Source organism: Myodes glareolus, chromosome 2, assembly GCF_982192425.1.
Source record: "Myodes glareolus chromosome 2, mMyoGla1.1, whole genome shotgun sequence".
Lineage (NCBI taxonomy): Eukaryota > Metazoa > Chordata > Mammalia > Rodentia > Cricetidae > Myodes > Myodes glareolus.
In genome coordinates this window covers 43,600,984-43,624,362 of record NC_142027.1, presented here as the reverse complement: position 1 = coordinate 43,624,362, position 23,379 = coordinate 43,600,984, and the positions used below count along the sequence as shown (strand labels likewise).

At 40.7% G+C, this 23,379-nt stretch overlaps 2 protein-coding genes across 2 annotated transcripts in view; one reads left to right on the top strand and one right to left on the bottom strand.

Moving 5' to 3' along the window:
• Positions 1-7,202, top strand: part of Tomm70 (translocase of outer mitochondrial membrane 70) — a 33,751-nt gene extending 26,549 nt beyond the window's left edge. The window contains exons 10-12 of the mRNA XM_048422654.3: positions 1,535-1,632; positions 3,326-3,448; positions 6,747-7,202. Coding sequence (XP_048278611.3) covers positions 1,535-1,632; positions 3,326-3,448; positions 6,747-6,900 — 375 coding nt within the window. The 3' untranslated portion in view covers positions 6,901-7,202. The remainder of the gene's footprint in view (positions 1-1,534; positions 1,633-3,325; positions 3,449-6,746) is intronic.
• Positions 7,203-11,150: 3,948 nt separating this feature from the next.
• On the bottom strand, positions 11,151-22,728 carry Nit2 (nitrilase family member 2). The gene is made up of 10 exons (XM_048422881.2): positions 22,612-22,728; positions 21,378-21,496; positions 20,022-20,142; positions 19,002-19,090; positions 17,260-17,353; positions 16,722-16,796; positions 15,611-15,689; positions 14,043-14,141; positions 11,716-11,771; positions 11,151-11,410 (listed from the first exon to the last, which is right to left on the bottom strand). Exons 1-10 carry the CDS (start codon positions 22,616-22,618, stop codon positions 11,319-11,321), a joined length of 831 nt encoding a protein of 276 aa, XP_048278838.1. The 5' UTR covers positions 22,619-22,728; the 3' UTR covers positions 11,151-11,318.
• Positions 22,729-23,379: the final 651 nt, after the last annotated feature.

The following is a 23,379-nucleotide window of genomic DNA, read 5'->3' as shown; positions in this document are numbered from 1 at the left end:
TTGATTTTTGAGTCATCTATATTAGTAAATAATTCTTCCCTTTGTCTTTCAGCTAAAATTTGCCTTTTCTGTATTTATGTTTTCCTTTTGTGAGACAAGATCTTATTTTACAACCCAATCTTCCTGACTTGGCCTAAGTGCTTAGATTGTGAGCCTTTGTCACCATTCTCAGATTCCAACTTCTTTTCTCAATTACAAAAGGAAACCCCAAGAGCTTTCCCATAAATATCATAGAAATAGAAAACATTAAAAAGTTGCTATCTTTTAAGATTTCACGTCTTGTTATTCTTCATGCTTTTAGTGGCATTTCATAAAAACTTGGAGGGTTTATTGAAGGAGGGGGGTTGATTTGTGTGGGGCTGTTCTTCTAATGTGTCCTACATGCCCCTGGGCAACAACTGATAATCTGGAATGTGGAACAAGCTAGAAGTTGTTGGTTTTTTATTCCTAGTTCCTTCCAGTTCTTTATAAAAAATGAAGCAGTGTTGCTTACTACACTTGCAAATTCACTATAAAAGCATGCACTAACCTGGCAGTAATGGCACATACCTTTAATCCCAGCACTGGGGGGTTGAGGGGAGAGTGGGGTAGGTAAGTCTCTGAGTTCAAGGGCAGCCTGATCTGCAGAACAAATTCTAAGACGAACAGGGCTACACAGAGAAACTGTCTTGAAAAACCAAAAAAAAAAAAGAGAGAGAGAGAGCAAGAACATGCACTGTGTAAAATTATATACAGAGGTAAACTAAGACAAACAGTGGAGAGTAGCCATCCTTTGTTGTAGAATTCAGGACTCTTTTTGGATAGATTTCTGTTAGGAACTAGGAAAGCAAAGACCACTGACTACCCTTTAGTGCAGCTAGCACCAGGAAGATCTGCAGCTAAATCAAACCCTTGTCTTTTCCCTTTTAAGTGGGTTTGATTTGTACAGTCTCTTCACAGCGGCACTAGCATTAATTCACTGAGCATTTTAGTGTGACTTTATCCATACATAAATCTAAGGCTTGTTTTCTGTAGCTTCTATGAAAGGTATACAGTATCAGTTATTGTGTTAACTCTGAAAGCAAGGGCTTAGGTGCTAGCACATCTCCAAGTTAAAGCCTTCATACGCTCTGGTAGTCATGAAAATCTGGTAATAGTTAATGTACACTTATGAAATGAGTCTAGCCCTTAGACTAATTCCCTTAATGTGATAAATTCCCTTAGTATGATAAATTCTGAGTACAAGTGTAGACTTGTGAAAGTGTGGTGACATAGGTTTCATTACAAGTAGCCCCTCTGTATTATTCAGTTTCCCAGACTCCTTGGTTTCATTTAACTATTCATGAGAAGAGAGGACAGTTGGGATCTCATTTATAGTAGGTACAATCTAAAAACTTGAGTAATTAAGATGTAAAATTTAAACTGACTTAAATTAATTTCAAGCAGTAATTTGATGGTTAAATAATAAACTTTTAATACTTAATAAGCAGTATACTTTTAATTTCCAGATTAGCAATTACATTAATATATATAACTGAAGTTTCTCTTCACATAGGCATTAACAGATCAACAACAGTTTGGTAAAGCTGATGAAATGTATGATAAATGTATTGATTTGGAACCAGATAATGCTACAACTTATGTTCATAAAGGGTATGTATTTTTCTGGTTCTGTTGTTCCAATAAGACACTAAATTTCTTTCACAGTAATAAAATATTTCTTTTAACCTTACAGAAATGATTCAGAGTAGACATATCAATGAATTAAATGATAAATTTCTTACAGTATGTAGATTTTTCAATCTTCGTGCATATGAGTATGTGATATGTGTGCATGTGTGAATGTGTATACACACTTGCAATGGTGGACATGAGAGGACAATTTGGGTGTCAATCCTCACTTTGTACCTTGTCTGAGAGGTGGTCAGGTGTCTATGTCAGCTTCCCCAATTAAAAAGGATTTATTTATTAAATAATATTTGTAAACATTGATTGTAAATTGTTCTGTTATACATACAACCTAATGGTGCCTTTTAGATAAACATTTCTTATTTTACTTTTCAAATTTACCAATAGTTTGTAAGTTCATAATATTTCTACTATGACTAATTATAGGAAACTAATCATTTTAATTATAGTACATTGTGGCAGACTCTTAGGAATGCAAGTTTGGAGCCAGGCAGTGGTGGAGCATATCTTTAATCCCAGCACTTGGGAGGCAGAGGCAGGTGGTTCCTTGTGAGTTCAAGGCCAGTCTAGTCTACAGAGTGAGTTCCAGGACAGCCAGGACTGTTACTCAGAGAAACCCTGTCTCAAAAAACAAAAAGAAAGAAAGACAGACAGACAGACAGAAATGCAAGTTTTATATGTGTTTGTTTGGAGACAGTCTCACTATATAGTCCTGGCTGACTTTGAATGCATAAAGATCACCTCCTTCTGCCTTGTAAATGCTGGGATTAAAGTGTATACAATTATGACCATCTGCAAAACTAATTTGTAATTGTGTGTATATGTTGTTGTAGCTGAGGCAGAAGGATCTTGAGTTTGAAGCCAATCTTATTTTCCAGGGGACCCAAATTGAGTTCCCAACATCTATGTCATCAGGCAGCTCCAGCTCCAGTGCTTCTGACACTCTCTTCTGGCCTCTACTGTCAGACAATCACAGAAACACACATAAACATAAATGGAAAAATGTAAAGGCTATAAAATAAGTATTATTTATTGAAATGATTGTATCAGATTATTTAAAGAATTTGTAATATGTTCAATAAATTGAAAATAATGTAATAAGGTTTTTTTGTATTGATAAAATAGTTTATACTTTTACTGTAAAGGGAAAAACCTCAATTTGCAGGACAGTTTTTTGGCAGCGTGTCTAACATACTTTTTATTCTCATGAAGTGGAACCAAACACAGCTGAGACCACAGGTTGACTATATATTAGAAATCTGCCAGTGCCAGAGTAGAAAAGAGACAAGAAATGAGACCCAAACACACAGTTCCTCTGGACCTGTTGCCAGAAGCTAAAAACAGGACTGGTTCCAGGACAAGGGTGGAAGGGAGAGAGGTTAGGGGCTTGGAAGCAGGTAAACCACTCTTGGTATTTACAGACAGTCAGCTGTCTCTGTTTCTTAGAAATAAGGAGACAAAAAAGACTGGATCCTTACTTTATGATAATCGGTGGCTGTGCACTTCCACATCAGAAGTCGGGGCCCAAAGCTTCTGGGGGTGTTATTGATTGTCTTCTGCTTTAGTCTTTGCTTTTGCTTGAGAATTAAATTACAAGTTTATTGAGGGCAGAGACCAAATCATATATTTATATTTCTGCCCTTTTTTGCATTTCCAGTTTACTTCAACTTCAATGGAAACAAGATTTGGATAAAGGTTTGGAGCTTATCAGCAAAGCTATTGAGATTGACAACAAATGTGATTTTGCATATGAAACCATGGGAACCATTGAAGTACAGAGGTAACTTGTAGAGTCTATTCTTAGAAATGTAATGAAGCACCTTCAATTTTTGGGTTTTGTTCTCATTACATACATCTGATTATGAGCCAATCTTCATTGAATGTTCATTTGCTGAACTTTGATGAAATTAGGGGATTTGAATTTGCCTCATTTCATTATTTTTTTTCAGATTAAAAGTTACACTTATAAAAGCTGTCATGCTTATTACTTAGCAAGTAAAACTGGTTCTTTATGTATTGTGTATGAGTTCCTTTTTCACTTTTATTGTACCTGTACGAAGACAAACACCTGAAACATGGTTTAATCAGTGTCAGTAACAGGAAATAGATAGCCAGACTGAAGTGGATTCTGTATTCTACAACAAAGAAGCAACCAGCCGAGAAACTGGTCAAGTTGCAACATCTTCTGAATTTTCATTAAAAAAACTCTGGTTTGATTGAAATTTTTACAGTTCTCATTTCTTTCTTTTGTGTAAATATTTACCAAGAGTTGCACTTAAGATCTACATTTAATCTTGGTAGCTATGTATGTAGCAGACTATACCGTATCTTAATACTGGTATTTCCTCCAGTATGTATTCTAGACCAAATACGGAACTTGAGTATCTTCCAAATTTTGCTTCTGGTGGCCTTTTAATGATTGCAATATAGGATTAAGAGTATAGAAACAAATGCTCAGGTTGATTAGACCAACAAGCTCACACTGAGACATTAGTGAGAACAAGATTTGAGTCCATACTTCATTGCTGTCAAGGTGACAAATCCCCACCATCACTTGTCAGGAGTTAGCATAAGTCCTCTTAATTCTTATTAGTCCCTTCTCTCTATGGCTCTCTTTCCTCCAAAAGACTGACAAAACATTTGTGGTTCTTCTGATGGCAGGTATATACAAATATCATTTCTTAATTACTAATTTATTATTGCAAATAAAGTAGTGCTTTACTAGAATAGAATAGAAGAGTGATTCCTAATTATGGTTGAGCAAAGCTCTAAATTCTTACATTGGTGCCTGTAAAAAACATTTAATTTAAAGTCTTCATAGACATTGTCTTAAGTGGATGGTGGTTGAGGGAATTTTATGAGTTCAATTGTACTTAAAAAGTCCATTGGGGATAGAGCTTAGTTGATAGAGTGATTGCCCAGCATGCCTGAAGCTGAGTCCATTCCCCAGCACTACAGCTGGGCATGGGACAGATTCTGAAAGAACTCTGGACATTGAGGCAGAAGGATCAGACAAGTTCAGGGTTCTCCTAAGCTGCACTGGGAGTTTTAGATAAGGCTGAGCTAGAAATCTTGTCTCATTAAAAAGAAAGAGTTCATTGTAAGTCTTACCTTAAAAGCAAATGATTAATACTGCTGGTTCTGCTAATATTTCGTAGCTCTTCTAGCTATTGCAAAAACAGCCCCTTATAAACTTCTAAAGTAGTTCATTGTGTTAGTCATATGCTGTAGGAAGTTAAATACGGGTTACCTTGGCAGTCTAACTGACAGTTGTATAGTATTGACTTTTGATTTTAGTTGCAGGATTACACACACCTACACATGCATGCATGCATAGTTTTCCTAAACAGCTGTTTCTTAGTAACTGTAAAACCTAGCTACACATAAACGTAAGAGGTAAACTTTGTTAGCTATAGCATGTTCATCCATTTTTTAGTTATAGGACCTGAAAGATTTCCATCAGTGAGATACATGGTACGAGATGGTACGAACACTCGTCTGCCTATGTATACAGGGATAATAGGACTTTGGGGAATATTAGGAATAAAGTGGGTAATTCTCCTGGGAAGAGAAGGTAGGATAATATTTTGTGTAAAATCGTATTTGAAGTGGGTTCTAGAAGGCAAGGATTTGACCAGAGTTAAGCAGAGGCGATAGTTGGGGATCTTTGTGATCACGGTTGGCTTGATTGAGGAACTGAGATTGACCTGTAACTGCATAGAAGCTCACAGGTTTGAGCATTTGGGGGTTAGAGATGAGGTAATAGGAGTGTGGACTTACCCAGTCCATGAAGGTCCAGCCATTGAGGGCTGCTAGTGTTCTCTGAGGCTGTTTCCATGAGCCTCACATTTGAGCAGTAACATGGAGACTTTAGGATCCAGGAAGAGTTGTGATTTTTAAATAATAACTGCTCTAGGCTCACTGTATTTAAATGAAGAATACAAAATAATATGGAATAGTATTTTTTTAAAATTTTTATTGAGCTCTACATTTTTCTCTGCTCCTCTCTCTGCCTCTCCCCTCTCTCCTTCAACCCTCCCCCAAGGTCCCCATGCTCCCAATTTACTCAGGAGATCTTGTGTTTTTCTACTTCCCATGTAGATCTATGTATGTCTCTCTTAGTGTCCTCATTGTTGTCTAAGTTCTCTGGCATTGTGATTTGTAGGCTGGTTTTCTTTATTTTTAAAAACCACCTATGAGTGAGTACATGTGATAATTGTCTTTCTTGGTCTGGGTTACCTCACTCAAAATAATGTTTTCTAGCTCCATCCATTTTCCTGCAAAATTCAAGATGTCGTTATTTTTTTCTGCGGTGAAGTGCTCCATTGACATTTTCCTCATCCATTCTACGGTCAAGGGGCATTTAGGTTGTTTCCAGGTTCTGGCTATAACAAACAAAGCTGTGTCCTTGTGGCACGATTGAGCATCCTTTGGATATATACCCAAAAGTGGTATTACTGGGTCTTGAGGAAGGTTGTTTCCTAATTTTCTGAGAAATCGCCACACTGACATCCAAAGGAGTTGTACCAGTTTGCACTCCCACCAGCAATGCAGAAGTGTTCCCTTTTCCCCATAACCTCTTCAGCATAAGTTGTCATCTGTGGTTTTTGATCTTGGCCATTCTTACAGGTGTAAGGTGAAATCTCAGAGTTGTTTTGATTTGTATTTCTCTGATGGCTAAGGATGTTGAGCATTTCCTTAAGTGTCTTTCAGCCATTTTAGTTTAGATTCCTCTGTTGAGAGTTCTGTTTAGGGCTGAACTCCATTTTTTTTTTTATTGGATTATGTGTTCTTTTGATGACCAGTTTCTTGAGGTCTTTGTATATTTTGGAGATCAGATCTCTGTCTAAGGACATGGTCAACAAAATGATAGCCTACAGAATGGGAATAGAATAGTATTTTTTAAGAATAGTTAGAATTCTTTGATACTTGCAGTGTGCTGTGCTAGGCACTCTGGTATATTATGAAAGAAACATTTTATTAAATTATAGTTGAATGCTTTGTGCAACACAGACTATTGGTTATTGAAAAGTGCTTGTTAAGGAATCTTTGACATTTTGCGGTTTTTGTTTTTTTAGAGGAAACATGGAGAAAGCCATTGACATGTTCAACAAAGCTATCAACCTGGCCAAATCGGAAATGGAGATGGCTCATCTGTATTCACTTTGTGATGCTGCCCATGCCCAGACAGAAGTAGCAAAGAAATACGGATTAAAACCGCCGACCTTATAAAACCAAGGGGAAAGCAGACTGACTCTTTTTAAAAGAAGTTTACCCCCTCTTCAACTGAACCCTGAAGACACTGTCATGACACTGTGTTGAATGGTGGAACCTAGTATTCCCTTTGTGATGTTGTCATTCATTACATCTGTTTCATGTTTAGGTGTTGTGGGCGTGGCTGTTGAAGGAAGTTTGCAGTCTTGCAGCTTTTATTCCCTATGCTACAAAAGCTTAGAATATGTTAAAGGGATATTAAAACAAACTTGTAGAATACAAACAGTAATTGGCCATGCAAATAAAAACTTTGATTTGTTGATTTGTTTTTTTTTTTATATTGGGGTGGGGATTATGTTCTGAATGATTTTCTTTTTATAGCTGTTTGTATAATATATGAGTGTTTTATAGTGTGTTGGTCTTTAACATGGTAAGTGCTGTTAAATAGACTTCTTTTATATTCATTCTTTTTAATTTTTTTTGAAGGATGAAAAGCTTCAATATGGTTTTCAGTAAAATTGAAAGACTTAAGCTATTGTCAGCATGCACAGTGCCTCTGATTCTGTAGTACTTTAGAAAATTATGCAGAAGCAAAAATATTCTGATTGATACTTGTACAAGAAGACTATTAATGAGAGGCTGAACAAGGAAGGTAAGATGAAAGAGACGTGTATATAATTGCTTGTGCCTATTCCATAGTAAAGATTATTTAATAGTATGCTTTTTAAGGAGAGTGGGTGTATGTGAACAACCCACATACAGATGGAGTACATGTTATGATATATAGGAATATTTAATTAGTTTAAGTTTTCTAGTGACAGAAATATGATAAGGTTCAAAAAAGATGTCAGTCCTGGAGCCAGAGCATACTCTTTTGGAATGACAAGTTCAGTGCTTTAGCTGTGACTGTATTAACTTAAGGGATGTTGAGCCAGTATTTTCAGAGGTCCGGTATATAGAGTACTTTTTGTATTGAGGTAAGTTTGACCTCTGAGGACTGATGGTCTGCGTCCACATCTCCGGGGACACTGACAGCTGACTTTACTTTGGTTGTTCATTTTTATCTGTACCTCATCTCTCTTTGGAATCACTACAGTTGTGTCCATCACTTTCACAGACTCTCCTTTTGCTTATTTATATGCTGGATTTTCTGGTGTGTGTGTGGCGGTGGGGGGGGGACGTGTTCTTGCTGAGTCTGTTTCTAAGATCCATGTAGAGGTTTATTTACATGAAAAGATATTTTAAAAAAGCAAGTTTGTTAAGGTGTATGGACATGAAGTCTAATTATAGTTTACATTGTTGAGAGTAAAGGAATATTTTACAGTTTTACACTCTTATTTAAAAGGGTGCTTTATCCCACTGAAACCAAAAATGATTTTCACTACAATTGCTGTCTTTTTAGAAACTATTAGAAATGACTGATTCCTCTTATATAGTCTTTGAACAATATTGGTAAGCCTGTGGCTGATTTCAGTGGGGGCAGTTAATATGATTTAAGGTGATTGATTGGGATAATGGAAAGTTGGAGCGCTCTTCATTTTGTTCTGAAATAATTATCCAGTGATGGCAACCCTAAATACAGAAATGTCCTACATCTCTGAATGTGACCTCTTCACTTAAAAAGTTTTTATTTGCATGGCTGTATTTACATTAATACTGACATTTTCTACTCTACTCCCTTCTTTATTGGGAATGGGTAGGAAACATGAAGCATGTGCCATTCAGTACTGTCATTCCAAATACTCACAAACTTTTTGCCTGTTGTGAACATATTTGAAACTGCACTGAAAGCTGCATCTGTCTGTATCTTTTCTTTTGTAAATGGCTTCACATGTAAATTCACAAAATAAATACTACATTCAAGCTTTTCTATCTATTCTTGTAGCAGAGAGATAGGTAGTTTGTTCATTTATTAACTTTCAGTCAGTCTCTTGTTTCAAACTAACTTTGGAGATAGGCATATACAAGTTTTATTGGTGTGATTGGGAAATCCAGAGACTTCCCTGTAACAGTGCAGCAAAGCTCTGTGGAGAGCAGTAACTGAAGAACCCTCCTTCATCCTTTGTCTTACACTTGCATAGCAGCCTGGGAACCACCTGGTAGATGATGCTGTGGGGCTCACTTCATACTGTTTCTCCAAGAGTGTAATTGTAGTTCTCAACCATAGAGAGAACTTGTGAATGGAAGCTAAAGCCACAAACATCAGAAGACACCAAATAAAGTCAGAAAAAGGACAAACTTCAAAAGGAAATAAGGGAGGATTGGAGAGGTTTGGTTTCAAGGACTCTACCCATGTGGCAGCTCACAAACTGCCTGTAATTCTATTCTAGGAGACCAGATAACTTACTTCTGGTCTCAGGCACCAGACACACGTATGCTGCATAAGCATGCGTGCAGGCAGAATAAATACATATAAATAATCATTTTAAAGGAATAAAAAAAACTTAACCTTCATGAAAATGCATGATGTTTGTTCTTCAAATAATCCTTCTTTAAAAAATGAAAATTAGTTGGCATGGTGGCAGAAGCCTGTAATCTCAGCATTCAGAAGGCATTTACAGGAAAATCACATAGCAAGATACAAAATAATGAAATGAGAATGGGTGAGATTGCAACTGTGTGGGAAAGAGCACGTTTAACATGTGAGGTTTGTATTTAATCCCCAGTGTGGGTAAGGGTAAATGTCATCCCCCCCCCAGGGTAGGAGACTATCAAACAATACTTGACAAAGAATTTATATCAAAATATATAAGCAACTTAACACTTGAGAATAAGTAAAGCCATAAAAATATGGTATCACCAAAGATAGACATGAAAGGATGTTAGTATCAGTCATTAAATCAATTTTCTTCTTTTTTTTCTTATTGTATGAGGCCTACATGTGGAAAGCAACTTTCCAAAATTGGCTTCTTCCACATAAGTTCCATGGATTCAACTCAGGTTATCAGGCCTGCAAAGCAAGTTCTTTTACCCACTGAGCCATCTCACCAGCCCGAGAAATAAATATAGTGAAGAAGCTAGTCATGACATTGTGCCTATAATCCCAGCACTGGGGAGACTCGTGTAATGGCCAGTGGAGGCTACATAAGACACCATCTCCAAAAAGGGAAAGCATAATGAAAATATATACTAAGTGATAATGAGGAAAGGGAATAGGGGACTAGATCTCATACAGTTGTTGGTAGCAGTGTAAAATGGGATGACTGCTTTGGAAAACAGTGACAGTGACAGATACTTGAGCCCACCATTGCACTCCTTTAGACATGAAAAACCTTGTTTCTATCTCTTTCATTTGAAAGCCAGGAAGAACACAAATGTTCATCAACAAGGACTAGATCACTGATGCATACATAGGTAAGATAAACTATCAATGAAAGCACCAAGTTGCACAATTCTAGAAAATTCAAAGTACTCTATGGGGGTAAAGCTTATCAGTGATTGAATAGCTAGAGAGGTTACAAGATTATAGGGAAAGGTTGAAGAGATGGCCCACTGATTAAGAGTGCTTATTGCTTTCCGTTCTCTAAGAGCACCTGCACACAGCGCACAGACGGACATGAGTACGTATTTTTAAAGCTTATAAGGAAACTTCTGGTGGTAGTACACATATTTGCTTTCTTGACTGGTATTTTATAGTTGTATTTGTGTACCAAATTTTACCAAATCATATATTTCATTCTTAAAAGATGTTACTCTTCTGTGAGTAAACACAATAATAGACTATATACATATATATATGTATATAATATTTGGATATTAAAAGTTTTGATTTACCAGTATGGTAAATAACATGCATTGAACCAGCCGTGTGTTAGAGCAGTGTTGTCCATACAAGTCACAGAGCCCACTGCACATCTGTTACTGTTTAGAAGTGGCATGTTAAACTACATTGGTTTGTGTGTCTGTACTTTTTTTTTTTCTATTTGTCTTATTGGCCTTTTGCTTGTTTGTTTTGATTTTTATTTTTGTAGAGGTTTTTTTGTTTTTGAAAAAAGAACAAAGTTGGATGGGTGGGAAGGGGGAAAACATGAAAATATTGTATGAAAATAATTTTAATAAAAATATTTTGAAAATGTCATGTTGATGGGATATTAGCACCATGAAAATCAGTGTTCCTACTAAAGTACATTTTCTCAGACAGCTGAGTATCATACCATGACCAGCCCACTCTTCAGTTTGTATTGTGAAAAAGGTCTTAAGACTGAAATGCCCAAGAACCACCAGCCTAAGTAGTTGTTTATCAGAGGAGCTGGAACATTGTTACCAAGCAGATTTAAAGAAAATTTTTAATTCAGTGAGGGGGTTCTGATACATATCAGTGGAAGAATTAACATGTGTAAGACTGGGGTCAATTACCAGCACTGTCCAAAAAGAGATTTAGTAAAGTTGATCGTCATATAGTGTATATGAGTATAGAGACATGTCAGACACAAACTTCAGGGCTTCTTTGCCTCCACTGCATAAAGGTCTGCTCTTTTCTGTTTTGAAATGGGGATTTGCTGCCGAACTTCAGCCAGCCTCTTCAGGTCTGCAAAAACAGGAGCATGCATGATGAACAATTTGCAACTCCTTACTAATCAATGAGATTTCTTCTGCAAACTAAAAACAAACGAATCGTCGGCAACATTGGCCTTGTCTGGATGCTATTGACCTGGCATTGGTCTTGGGGTCAATTCAAAGAAAGCCCAGGGAGGCAGAGCCCCAGAGCTTGTCCTCAGAACCAGCCAGGATAGAAGACAGGACACAGTGGAACCCTTCCAAGAGACCAGCTGCAGCATGTGGCCTTGGCTGTGGAGACACCAGAAACCTAGACCACAGCCGTGCAGGTCTTACCTATGTCTGAGTACAGGATCATTTCCTCAGTGCCAGCTTTGGTCAGGACCTGTCCCCTGAAGGAGATGAAGAATAGATTGAGATTCACTGACACCAGGTGGTAATCAAGTTCTCAGTATTTTCCTCTGTCTAACAAGAGATTCTAAGATCTAAAACAAGAAAACAGTATCAATTCAGGGTCTATTATGTTGTGAACTTGTGGCAGGCACATCCTGTGGAAATAAGAGCCCTGTGAGGCTTAGTGGGGAAAAGTATGGAATATATTTAGTAAACTGCACTGCTAGAAAACAATAGCTAGTCTATGATTATAAGTGGGAGAGGAGCTACCAGTAATCAATAGGAACTGCCAAGGAGGGTCTCCATCAGTTCCTCATGCCCTCCCAGCTGCTGCCACATCTGCTGGTAGTGTGGTTGGGCCTGGTCTACTAGGGTTCTCAACCTACAGGTCGTTAGCCCTTTAGGATTTGATGTCCTGTTCACAATGGTCACCTAAGACAATAGGAAGACAGATAAAATTAGTTATTAAGTAGTAATTAAAACGATTTTATGGTTGGGTCACCACAACATGAGGAATTAAGTCTCAGCATTAGGAACGTTGAGAACCACTGTACTAGCACCTCTACCCTGTGGCTGAGATCCCTGGCTCCCTATGCTAATGAGTTTCGGTTTCAGATTGGAGGGATAAGACTAGACCGTAAAAGTGGTAAGGGTTGGCTGGGTGGTGGCACATGCCTTTAATCCTAGCACTCAGGAGGCAGAGGCAGGCAGATCTCTTGAGTTCGAGGCCAGCCTGCAAGAGGTAGTTCCAGAACAGGCTCCAAGAGCTTCTGAGAAACCCTTTCTTGAAACCCTTCCTCCATCAAAAAAAAAAAAAAAAAAAAAAGAGGTAAGGGTCTATATGCTAGCAGGAACAACAGCCCTTCAAAAGACCAGGGGAAGGCTAATCTAGAAAAGTATTCCCAGTATCCAGCCTTTTGGCCCAGCTCAGGGGCTAAAAAACACATCTAGAGAAACGATTTATTTGCAAAATATTTTGTCATAACAAACCACCTGGTATCACTGATTGTACTTACCTGATAGCCACAAACTCCTGGAAAGGATGAACTACCAATGCATTAATGTCATTTGGTTAAATACTTTATGTTCTAACTCCCACCCACCTGTCCTGCCAAATTCAAAGTTCTTTATGTAACTCCGGGCACCCATCACCTCATTGTCGGCATAGGCCTGGGGCACCAAAACTCTTCAGATGAAATTAAAGGGTAGAGCACAGGAGGATTGGTTGTAGAGCTGTCACTAGCATCTAGACAGGAACACGACAGAAACCAATCTGACCCAGTTCTCCAATGTCCTTAAACCCTGGTGTGTGGAACTCTAGAGAATCAGTTGTCAGTCACATTTTGTGAAGCCTCTACACAGCACACTGGGGGAATCCTCTGGGACACCTTAGGGAAACTTAAACTTTAAACTCTTGCTTTGCTGACTGGTCTATCCTGAAATTTGTAGAAATGCTTCTGTGTGTGAGTACATACACAGAAGTACCATAGACTAAAGTCAGCTTTTGACATCCAAAGTTGTAGTAAGGTCACATGTAAGTTGAAATCCTATGTGTAAACATACACTGTAATCTTACACCTGCAGTTACTGACCATGTGAGCTGTCCATGGGGAAACAACTGCGCTAATAATGGGCAGATGTGTTATGTTCATATAGTGGTAAATGGTTTACCTTTTCACAGGGGACAGACTGCTAGTTTTCTCTAATGCAATGGTTCTCAACCTTGCTAATGCTGCAACCCTTTAATATGGTTCTTTATGTTATGGTGACCCAACCAGCCATAAAACTGTTTTTGTTGCTATTTCATAATTGTAATTTTACTACTGTTAGGAATCATTAATAATATAAATATCTGACATACAGGGTATCTGATGACACCCTGTGAAAGGATCGAAACCCACAGATTCCTGTCTCTAATTATTACATGGGGAGTGATGTTTTTGCCTAGTTTCTCATTCCTATCGTGGGACCAGTCATTCAGCCTAAATTTTAGCTAAAAACTAACTAAGAATTCTGGAATGTCTTACTAAACCAACTGCCTACCCCACTGCTGCTGCTTTACTTATTTTGTATGACTGCCAAGACAAGCAGAAGGGGACAAAGGCCAAGGACTCAATCTGGCAAGCAGGACTGTTTCTTTCTCATGTGGAGTGCAAGTGAAAGCCTCCTCAAAGCCGGCGGAATATGTGCGTAAAAGGGAGGAGCAGTTGCAGAGGAGGTGATCCTGTGTCGTCTTTCAATTTCCAGCCGAGCTCAGCCACCACACTCACCAAGGATCCACAACAGTGCTGTGTCCCCAGGCCACATACGAGGCTTTGTCATCCCGGGCAGGAGAGGCTGTAGCCACGTACACCTGATTATCAACAGCCCTGTATTCAACAGACAGAATGCAAATACCTTACACATTGTAAACCTGCAATGTATTTCTTCCCAAGTGTATGCGGTTATTTTTTTAAAAAAGACAGAAACAATAAAAACACTAGCAGAAAACAGAGAAAGGCTTCTGGACCTTAGAATGAGCAACAATTTTGGGGAATAAGACACAAACACAAAACTAGGCGCATGGGATTATGTCAAAAAAAGATGCTTCCATATAGCAAATGAAGGTACCAAGAATGGGAAGAAAACCTCCAGAATGGAGAAATATATACAAATATGTACTAACAACTCTTAAAATCTCAATATCACAAGATAACCCAGTTTGATAATGGCAAAAAAAAAAATCAAAATATGGTGAAGCGTGTCTGTAACGCCACTAGTCAGGAGGCTGAAACTAGAGGAGACAAAGTTCAAGTCAGCCTGGGTTACTTAGTGGGAGAGCATCAGGGCTAAATAGGTATTAAAAAGAAGCCCCCACATGGTGTTAAAATTCAGAGCCCGAATGTCCACCACAGGGCCATCTGACCTCAGCCCACAGCTGGGAAGGGAGGTGTGTAACTACAGGAAGTGAGAAGCCCTTGAAGAGCATGTGGACTCCAGCCCCGCCTCTTTTTTTCTGCCTGGGATAAAAAGGCCTTGACAACACTCTAGTCAAGTGTGAAATGAAACGTCTGCACATAGAACCAAGATAAATTTCCCATCCTACATTCTTTATATGATAGACAGCTGACAAACACAAATGGCCAACATGAATGTTTTAAAATGCTCAATATCACTAGCTCTCAGGCAAATGCAACTGGAAATCATGCTGACCATGCCTCACTCTAGTTCCAGTGCTGGTATCAAGACGCCTAAGGGTAACAAATCCCGGCGAGGGTGTGGAGAAGGCCACTAGTGGGACTGCAGGTTAGTACAGCCACTGTGGAAAGCAGTTCTCCAAAAGTTATAGACAACATGTGCTCCAGAAATCCTACTAAAAGTTATAAACCCAAGCAAAATGGAACAGCACATGAAAAGAAACCATATGAACCCCAGTATGCTGGGCTATTCACCACAGCCAAGAAATGAGAATACCCTGTGTCTTAGCTGACGAGTAGAGATCGTACCTATGTACGACAGAATGGCATTTAGCCACTGCAAATGGATGGAACTAGATGTCACAAGGCTCGTGAAATAGTTCAAGAACATGCGCACATGTGTGCAAACACACACACACAAAAGGAAAAAAGAAAAAGAGACCTATGTACAATCTAAAACTGATCTTATAAACCAGGAATGGCGATGGTGGCATGGCCCTTTAACCCGAGCATCTTTTGAGGGCACTATTATGGCATCAGAGTTGGTACCCAGCAGAGCTCTCTGAAGATTCATCTGTTCTAAGTGCATTTGGATGCCAAGGCTGGCTGGGTCAAGGGCAGAATTCCATTTAAGGCAGTGAGATGCTTGGGTCCTTTCTTACCTGGCTCGCTGGAGTAACTCCCAGTGGGCTGGTCCAGTGGTCAAATTGAATGCTCCAGGATACACCAAGAGCTGACAGCCTCCAGGCGTGAAAGACAAAAAGCAACAGTGAACACTCGAGGACTCTGGTCCCTCCCTTTATTCCTTATCCAACAGAGCCAAACAAACTTTTCCATATACAAAAGAGATCAGTCTAGTAAAACAGTCAAATACAGCTCTTTATGTAAAAGTATAGAGCTAGTCCTATAAAATACAGGCAGAAGAAAATGAGATGATGGCTGACATCAGAACTTATGCTTCCATTCTAAAAAGTAAAGCTGTAATCAACATGTTGCTCAACACCAAAAGGTCAGCACCACACAGTGGAAAAGTGTGTGATGTGATCTTCCGAGTGACTGGAATAATACGGCTCCAGATGCTGTGAAGCCCAGAATGCACACACCTCATCTGCTAAACAGCTCTCAGATCATCCAGACCATGGCACTTAGTTAAGTGCCAACGGTTCCAGCCTAGTAACCACCCCCAGGTTACTGGGATGTGCTGAATGCCAGACGTGCTTTGTAAGTGTCTCCTTAATCCTCCCTCAGAGCAGTTCGGAGGGAATTAGAACCCACACCTCTTCAGAGAGGGAAAATGATTGATCAAAGTGCTGTGCCGACTAAGGGCAAGAAGCAAGAACCAGAACTAGGGTCTCCTGACTTGGCTTATTCTATTTTACAAACAGCAAAGTCTGTATGTGAGGACTGAAATTGGAGAGAGCACAGACCACTGCTCCATTTTCAGCGGGCTCCACATAACAACACAGTGATAGGAGGGATTCAAAGGGCAGAGAGGATATTCGGGAGCAAGCTTCTGCCTTAGCTACACAGTATATGAGGCCACATCCCCTCAAACCATATCATCAGCAGAAGTCTGTTTAGCAAACCGGTGGGGAAGAGCTGGACATGAACAATACATTAACACTTTACATCTGAGATTTTGGGCATTTGTGTAAATGTTTTGTGATTTTCTTTTTTGAGCAATTTTCTGTTAAGGGCTCCCTTCTTGCCACAGGACCATCCCAGAATCAGACCTCCCAGGAGCTTCCTAACCCATTTGTAGTATTGTCTCACCTCTCTGTGCATAGATTTGTGCCAGCTCTGCAAAGCGCATATCGTAGCAGATGCCCAGGCCCACTCTGCAGTAAGCTGTTTCCAAACAGAAGATGCACACATGAGAAGTGAGTCTCCTGTAGCATGGGGCAGAAGGGTAAACCTCTGATCACAGAACATTGACAGGGAAGAATTAACACAGAACTCCTACACAGAGACAATTTGTATGTTCAATCCTATTGGGACATCATCTCAGGGCAGCTATGGGACGTTCCTTGTGAGTAATCTACATTATCTAAGTAGGGTGTATCAATCGTGGTCCAACAGGAACACTCTGGATGCTATAGCGAGGAGGCTGTAACCCAATGGAAAAGAAGTATCATGTCAAAACATTGGGTTTCCATTCTGTTCAAACTTTCTAGATCTCTGACTATTTGCTTTCCTCCATTCTGAACTTCTAGTAAGGCTATATGAAAGAGTTGATGACAGACATAAAAGGAAAAGTACCTGCTCTTTTCTGGGATTACTACTGTAAGAGGCAAACTTATGTGGTACGTACGAGTATCAAATGTGGAGAGACTATCACCAGGACTCAATGTTTTAGATTCTTGAAATGTAATTTTCCCAGGAACATCGATGTCAAACAGATGGATCTGCATCACACATAATCGAGTGGTTACCTCTTTCCCACAGGCTTCCCTGCAGTAGCGGCTCAGATATGGAAATACTCAAGATTGACAATACAAACATCTCCCCAGTCTGCCCACATTGCCCCTATCAGCTGCCTGACTTTCAAGCCCCTATCTTATTGCTCTGTGTGAGATTTCAGGCATGGCATTAAATAATAAGTTTAAATAATAGCATTAAACAATCTTGTTTCCCGTCTCGGAAGGAAGAGGTTCCCTATTTTACTATTCTATACTATTCTATTTACAGGAAATGGGGAAATGGTGTATGTTTTATGATCTGGTTTCTGCAGCTGTGGGAGTTGTGCAGGCTCCTCATGGAGTGTAATGTGTTGCTGTTACTCACTCTAAAGGCTAAGGAAGATTTCCCAGAATCATGACGAAACTGGCAAAAGAGGAAAAGACATTTGGGAGGCAGAGACAGGTGTATGTCTATAAGTTTGAGGTCAGCCTGGTCTACAAGAATAGTCAGGGCTATGTAGAGACCCTGTATCAAAAAAAAACAAAACCAAAAACCAACAACAACAAAAACCCACCACTACCAACAAAGAAAACAAAAAAATGTGCAGCATTTAAAAACAGGTTAGTGGGATGGTAGCACATACTATAATTAAGAGCTTATCCTAGAACTAAGGATGCTCAGACATGGGAATTGCCACAAGTTCCAGGCGAGTCTGAACCACTTGAATTTAATTTAAAGCCAGCCTAGTTACAAAGAAAGATTCTGTCTCAAAACAAATGTAAGATCCAGGTAAAATTTTACAAAGCAAAGTCAGTAGTAATGCATCTCCTCCATATAAAGTTTTTTTGTTTTTGTCCTCCCAAACACAAGGTTTCTCTGTGTAGTCCTGGTTGTCCTGGAACTTGCTCTATAGACCAGGCTAGCCTCAAATTCAGAGATCTGCCTGCCTCCACCTCCCAAGATCTGGGATTAAAGGCATATGCCACCATCACCTAGCTAAAATGAGCTTTTTCTTTTTCCCCAGGAAAGCAAATGTGGCTTGATATCAGAAAATCAACTGATGTAATTCACTACATTAGTAAAAGGAACAGGCATAGGACCCCAAGGATGTACACTGAGTGTTAGTAAACTTACGCTGAGGGGAGGTGGCAGTGACGGTGACTGAACTGTCGTCAGGCCTCACCCAGGCTACAAAAGCACTCCAGCACTGAGGAATCTCTGGCCTGTATCTGGTGAACATCTACAACAACCATGACTTTAAAAACAAGACAGCATGACTCTTCCATGCTGGGAACTCTTCTCATCTAATAGTTATACTAAACAACCCTAAAACAACCATCATATTTGGGGGAACAATGGCTAACGTGTTCATTCTGGGGTGGGAAACAAGATGAGGACACCTATTATTTAATGGTATTCCTGAGATCCCACATGAAGCAACAAGAAAAAGGAGTGAAATAAGGAAGTAAGGGAAAGAGAGGATGGAGCTGTCTTTCTCAGATTATAGAATCGAAATTAAATTAGGAGAATTGATGAATAAATTCAGCAACGTTGCTACATACCAACCAGTAGTCTAAAGATTAATTATAATTTCTACATCCTAGCAAGAAACAGAAAATGAAAAGTGATGAGATTTGTATACCCTCTACTGACCTTTCTGTGCTTTACCAATAAACTCCCATCAGGCCCAAACACAGCACAGGTGTTATACAGCTTCCCAGCATCCTCTTCAGGGATGGAGCCTTTCATCGAGAAATACATAGTCATGTGAAACAGTAACAAAAAGGAACGGGCCAATAGCTTTGTGATACTAAGTAAACACCTAGGAAACAGTCATTTGGGTCCAGTAACTAAGCATTCTTTTCCCCCTTGATATATCTTTCAGGGGTTAAACTCCAAATTATTGATAAGCTATAATTAAGCAAGATGTCAGAGGACGGTTTAAAAAGTGACCAAACTGCCCCTGAAATTCAGCCATGGCATTGCGCAACCGTTAATATGTAACATCAGAGCAAAATCAGGAGCTCCCCGTTGCTCAAATTCAGCATCTTACAACAACACTGATTTCTGAGGCCCCAGGATAAAGCTAAGACACAAGCCTTTCTCCGTCACAGAACCGATTCCACACACACCTGTGCACTGACACCACCTATTCAATTATCATGTAGTCGCGATACGAAATGGCCTTGTTCATCATATTTATTCACCCTCTCGAGGTTTATTGTCCCCTAAATCAGCACAGAGAACAGAGGTGAGGTCTTGCCACACTATATCTAGGTACACTCTGTTTACAGGGGAACTCATCAGGATCAGGTTGGTGTGATTCTTCCCATGGTGTCTGCTAGGCCTTTTGCATACATAACTGATTTAACTCCCTGTTAAAGTACAGCCACCTCTTGTCGAGGAGATTAATCTAAGTAGGGAAATTCTGCTCATAATCATGCTGAACTTGCAGGTTTTACACTTAGTGCATCCTGAAGTGTATCTATCCCTAGTTGATCTTGAATTTACAATCCTTCTGCCTCTGCTTTCCAAGGGCTGGGATTGTAGGTGTGTGCCACGACCCCTGGCAACCACCTCCTTTTCAAGGGCTGAAATGTGTTAGTTTAGATGTAACAAATGTCATCCTAATGTTTTTACTGTTTACATGTTACACCACATGGAAGAAATTACCTCCAATGAGATAAATGCTATTCTCCTTGGCTGCTTCGGCAAGCTTCTGGGTGGACTCGCCAGGAATCTTCTCCGCATATTCAGGAAAATAGTTTGTTCCATACGGAGAATTAAAGCACTCCTGGATTAATGTTAGAGGAGAAGAAAAGGGGCAAAGCATTTAAAATTCTGCAGAAAGTGGAAACGGGTCTTCCAACTCTTGTCCTGAGTGAACGGATAAAAGGCAGGAAAAGGCCTAGGGCTAAACAACATGCAATCAAAGGCAGACAGGCAATTACCCCCAGGGAGGACAGAGACAACAAATCATTCTGGTGACCCTGGCAGAAGGCTAGACCCGGAGCTTGCAGAATGGCCAGTTCCTGGGCATTCAGGCACCTAAAAACTGGGTCTTTTCTGTGATTTTGAATACTGAGATGAATTCTGAAGTTCAAAATTATACTGATTATATAAAGCAACAAAACTTATGCATAAAAAGTTCAGAAAGCCAAAGAAGTGCAGTGACTTCAGTAACTCCACCACGCTGTCTCTAATCCCACTTTGGTGCTATCCTTATGATCCTTGGTGACCCTTACAGATGGGAAAAGTAGATGAGGATGAAACAAAGACAGGGCTGGGTCACAGACACCAAGAAAGACAAACACACACACACACACACACACACACACACACACACACACACACCCCACATCTGCCTTCAACAGTTCTCTGGTCTACAGAGAGTTTCAGGACAGTCATGGCTACACAAAGAAACTTTGTCTCAAAAAAAACAAAAACGAAGGAAGGGAGGAAGGGAGGGAGTGAGGGAGGGAAGATGGAAGGAAGGAAAAACTGAATTGCTCCTATAGAATGACATCCAAGACTGACTTCTAGTTTTTCTGGGCATGCGCATGCACAGCACACAGCACACACACACACACACACACACACACACACGCACACACACACACACACACAATTAACAAGATTCCCTTTGTTGAAGATTACTGCTCATCCTGGAGCTCCAACATTGACCTTATACTACTGACCACCAAATTCGATACAACCCTCAACTAAAGCATCAAAGCAATTTTTCAAAACATGACAACAGAAAGCCATAACTATGTAAGGAACAAAGTAGGCATACAGGCCCTAAAAGTGCTATCTTTAGGTAATTTCCCCAAACCTCATCTGATCCTGTTAGACCTGTAACAATGTTGGACATCTGAGGGTAAAGAGGATAAAGCTCATCTTTGTGATAAAGGAGACACACACGAAACAAGACATCGTTGGAGCTGGGGCACACTAGGACCACCGCTGGCAAACACCACTGAGGCAGGTCCACGGCTCCTAGAAACAGTCGGCTGTCCCCATACTTACCGGCAGGGAGACTACTTTGGCACCTTGCTTTGCTGCCTCCCGTACTAGGCTACAAGCCCGGGAAACGTTGTCTGATTTAATGGAAGAAACATGAAGCTGGATGAGGGCCAATCGGAAAGCTGAGGACAAAGAAGAGTCATCAGATCTGCCCACTTCATTCAGCAAGACCCAGGATTCTCAAACAGGGCATCTAGCAATGTTTGGACATGGTTCTGATCGTCACAACTGCTGACAATAAAAAGGACAGATCACACTGACAAAACCTGGCTTCTGATGAAGGCCAAAATGATCGTTTAAAGTATAAAAACTACGATCTCTAACTTTTTGATTTATCCTAAATATATATGGTAAGAAGCTACATTTAGCCCTGAATATCTCTTGCTGAACAGTGCCAGATCTGGATTAAAAAGAAAATTAAAAAAAGGAAACCAAAACCCTCCATTACTTTCAGGTTAACACACCTTGAGCTGTGGCAACTACAGTTCACACAAACTCACTAAGGTCCTAAACCTAGGAAGCTGGCTGTCTAAGCTTCTGAAGGGAGGATACAACGCACTCACCACGGTTTTGCTTCTAGCGTCCACTCTCCCACAAGTCACTCTAGGGATAAGGGCCCTAGCCAGGCTTGGGGCTGGTGGAAAGCGCCCTCTGCAGGCTGGAGCAGGGAAAACCCTCCACTGGGGTCCTCCACTTGTTGCTTCACCTTCTCAAGGAACGATAATAATGGCTTTGGAAATCCCTGGCTGCCCTAATAATCTTCATAAATTCGAAAGAACAATGACCCAAGGAGAGGGGGGAAGCAAAACACCGCGAGTGAAGGACCCAATGCGGGAACCACATTGAAATGAGCACGCCAGGTCATGGCACCAATAAACACATCAGTGGGAAGTCCGCACCAAGTCACAGAACTCAGTGGCACATGAAGCTAACATATGAACTGTGAATTGAGATGCGACCATCTGTTAGGCGAAGGAGTTAGGGCCACTAAATCTGAAAGCACCACCCACCCCACAGCTCCGGGATCCCAATGACAGGACGCCTGGCCCGGAGGCCTGTGCTCGCACGGCTCGCGGCCCTACTACCCCGGGATTGCCCGCGAGCCGCGGACACCCGCGACCTGAGCCACCGGCAAGGCGGGCCGGGGGACGCAAAGGGCCAGCCGGCTCATCTGCACCGCCGCACCAAAGCCTCCGCTCCCGCGGGGAGCTCGACGACCAGGCCGCGAGCCACTTACTAGCCATAGCTCTTCTTCGGAGCACCAAGAGCGACCGGAAGGCGACCAGTCAGTCAATCCCTGGGCCAAACGTGGGAGGCGGGGCCCAGCAGCGTGTCGAAGGGGCGTGGCCAAGAACTGGGACGAGGGGCGGGGCCTCGTTGAGTTTGGGGCCCTAGGTGTTTGGCTTTGCTGTTGTTTTGGGCTCTGTTGCTACGCTGGTGAGTTAGGATCGGGCTTGAACAAGTTCAGCACCTGTCTACCACTGAACTACATCTTTGCCTCGACTCTGCACTAAAAATGGCTCACTCTTTGCGCTTGAATACATCAAAAAGAGATAATTAGACCTCCAGAACCAAGGGCCAAAAGGAGTGAGCGGCCTACATTAGTGGTCCCTTTTGGGTAGAAAGGCTCTTTACGTGGCAAAAAGAACTGAAATTTCAGGTTGGATCACAGCAGCGGCCAGGGTAACAACTGCTACCTGCTGACAGGCTTAAGGAGGTGCACCTGGTTGGTTTAGGCTAACTGGACTTTAGAAGCTTGCTCCAAGGAGGGGGAAGAGATGGAGAATTGGTGCTAGGCTGTATTCTAAGACTTGGCGTTTGTATTTATTATTTAATTCGCTGTTTTGTTTTTATTTGTTTGGGGGCTTCTTAGACTTTTCAGACAGGGTCTCCTGTAACCCAGGCCTTTTAATTTACTATGTAGCTTTGAGCCGCCTTGACTTACTCCTCATGCTCCAGCTCCTGGATGCTGGGGTTGAGTAGTGAACCACACCCAGCTACACCG